General features: G+C 39.1%; 1 protein-coding gene across 1 annotated transcript; it reads left to right on the plus strand.

Annotated features, from left to right (window-relative positions):
* The first annotated feature begins 768 nt into the window (after positions 1-768).
* Positions 769-1130, plus strand: LOC110284557 (ATP synthase F(0) complex subunit g, mitochondrial). The gene has a single exon (XM_085833446.1). It carries the CDS (start codon positions 800-802, stop codon positions 1109-1111), a length of 312 nt encoding a protein of 103 aa, XP_085689572.1. The 5' UTR covers positions 769-799; the 3' UTR covers positions 1112-1130.
* Positions 1131-1895: the final 765 nt, after the last annotated feature.

Consider the following 1895-nt stretch of genomic DNA (forward strand, 5'->3'; position numbering starts at 1 on the left):
CAGTCATACATGCATATAGAAGTCCACATATGAAATAATAAAATAAGATAAAATAAAATAAATATAATATAGGATGAGTGTAACTAAGGAAGTATAACTCAACACTCCTTTGGTATATGCAAAAGAATATAGAGGCTAAGGATGAATTTATTAAACATTAAAAGTAAAATAGAACCAAGTATAATATGAAGCTAATGAATTCAGAATGTGTGCCTCAGGACTGGATCTCAGAGTCATAACGCATTGGCTGCTTAACTGTCAAAATCATTCTGTAGAATGATTCTGACTGCAAAATTTTAAAGAAATTGTATAAGAAACATGTGGTAATATAATAAAAAATGATCAAGAACAGGATGAGTGCTACACCTTCTAGTCGTCACAGCTCTTTGAAGTAGACAAATCAGAAGGAGCTAGGTTACAATTTCCCTTTTGGGTATTTGATGGTGGTCAGGTTTCTGGGTCTTTAAATCTGGTCCCTGCCAGCAGGCATCATTCTCACCAGGCACCCTCCCTCCCTTCTGGAGCTTTTGTATGGGATTCACAGATCCTCCAATTGCATATCATAGGCTCACCTCTCATTTTTCTTTCTAGTTAAAGTGCATTTTTCTATGAAAAGAAAAAGATCATTTATGGGTGCATACTTACTTTTAAATTGATTGCATCCCATTAAAATATATCTAATTTGTGCAAATGGCTTGCAGGGTTCATAAGATATGAATGCAGTGATTCATGTGTATATGATAAAAATATCTGCATTAGAAATCGGTGGTTCGGGGAGACGTACCATCCACCTTATACCATGGCCAAGTTCATCCGTAACTTCGCGGAGAAGGCACCGTCGATGGTAGCCGCTGCCGTGACTTACTCGAAGCCTCGATTGGCCACATTTTGGCACTATGCCAAGGTTGAGCTGGTTCCCCCAACCCCTGGTGAAATCCCTACAGCTATTCAGAGTGTGAAAAAAATCATTCAAAGTGCTAAAACTGGTAGCTTCAAACACCTTACAGTTAAGGAAGCTGTGCTGAATGGTTTGGTGGCCACTGAGGTGTGGATGTGGTTTTATATCGGAGAGATCATAGGCAAACGTGGCATTGTTGGCTATGATGTTTGAAGACCAATCTTAAACTTCTGATTTGAGTTCTTATTTGGATGTTCTTGGACCATGTGTAACGGGACTGCTGTCTGAATAAAATACTAGGTGTTGAAAACAAAAAAAACAAAAAACAAAAAAAAACAAAACAAAACAAAAAAAAAAAGAAATGTATGTTCATCTCTAGCAAAAGAGAAACATCAACACCAGGACATCCCCAAACCTTTGACGTACAGTGGTGTCTTGCCTGCTAGGGTAGATATGCTAGCATAATGGTGAAACAAATCTTGGAGTAGCCAACAACTATTTGAGTTGACTTAAGACTTACTCCATTATCAGATGGACTCTGTATCTAACACTGCTTGGGTAATAAAGAACCAGAGAATACATACATCAGGAACATAGGATAAAAGTGAATAAATACTACTGGTCTAAGGGGAGAGAGAGAGAGAGAGAGAGAGAGAGAGAGAGAGAGAGAGAGAGAGAGAGAGAGAGAGAGAGAGAGGCGGGCAATAATCAAATGATTTTTGATGGCTTCCTGCTATACTCAGAGATCAGTGTCTTCCTGTTTAGCCATCATTAGAGAGGCTTCCTCCTGCAGCAGATGAGAAAAAATACAGAGACCCACAGCCAGATAGTATGAAGACACTGAGAGGCCTTGAAACACTCAGCCCTAAATGGGATGTTTCCACTAAATCCCTCCTCTCAGGACTCAGGGAACCATGAAGAGAAGGAAAGAGTGTAAGAGCCAGAGAAATGGAGGACATCAAAACAAACAAACAAACAAACAAACAAGTCCTCTAAA

This window comes from Mus caroli, unplaced genomic scaffold (assembly GCF_978045245.1).
Source record: "Mus caroli unplaced genomic scaffold, Mus_caroli_1 scaffold_19, whole genome shotgun sequence".
NCBI classification, from domain to species: Eukaryota; Metazoa; Chordata; class Mammalia; order Rodentia; family Muridae; genus Mus; species Mus caroli.

What these genes read in the sequence shown, in the direction of transcription:
- LOC110284557 (XM_085833446.1), top strand. Translation starts at nt 800, where the DNA reads ATGGCCAAGTTCATCCGTAACTTCGCGGAGAAGGCACCGTCGATGGTA.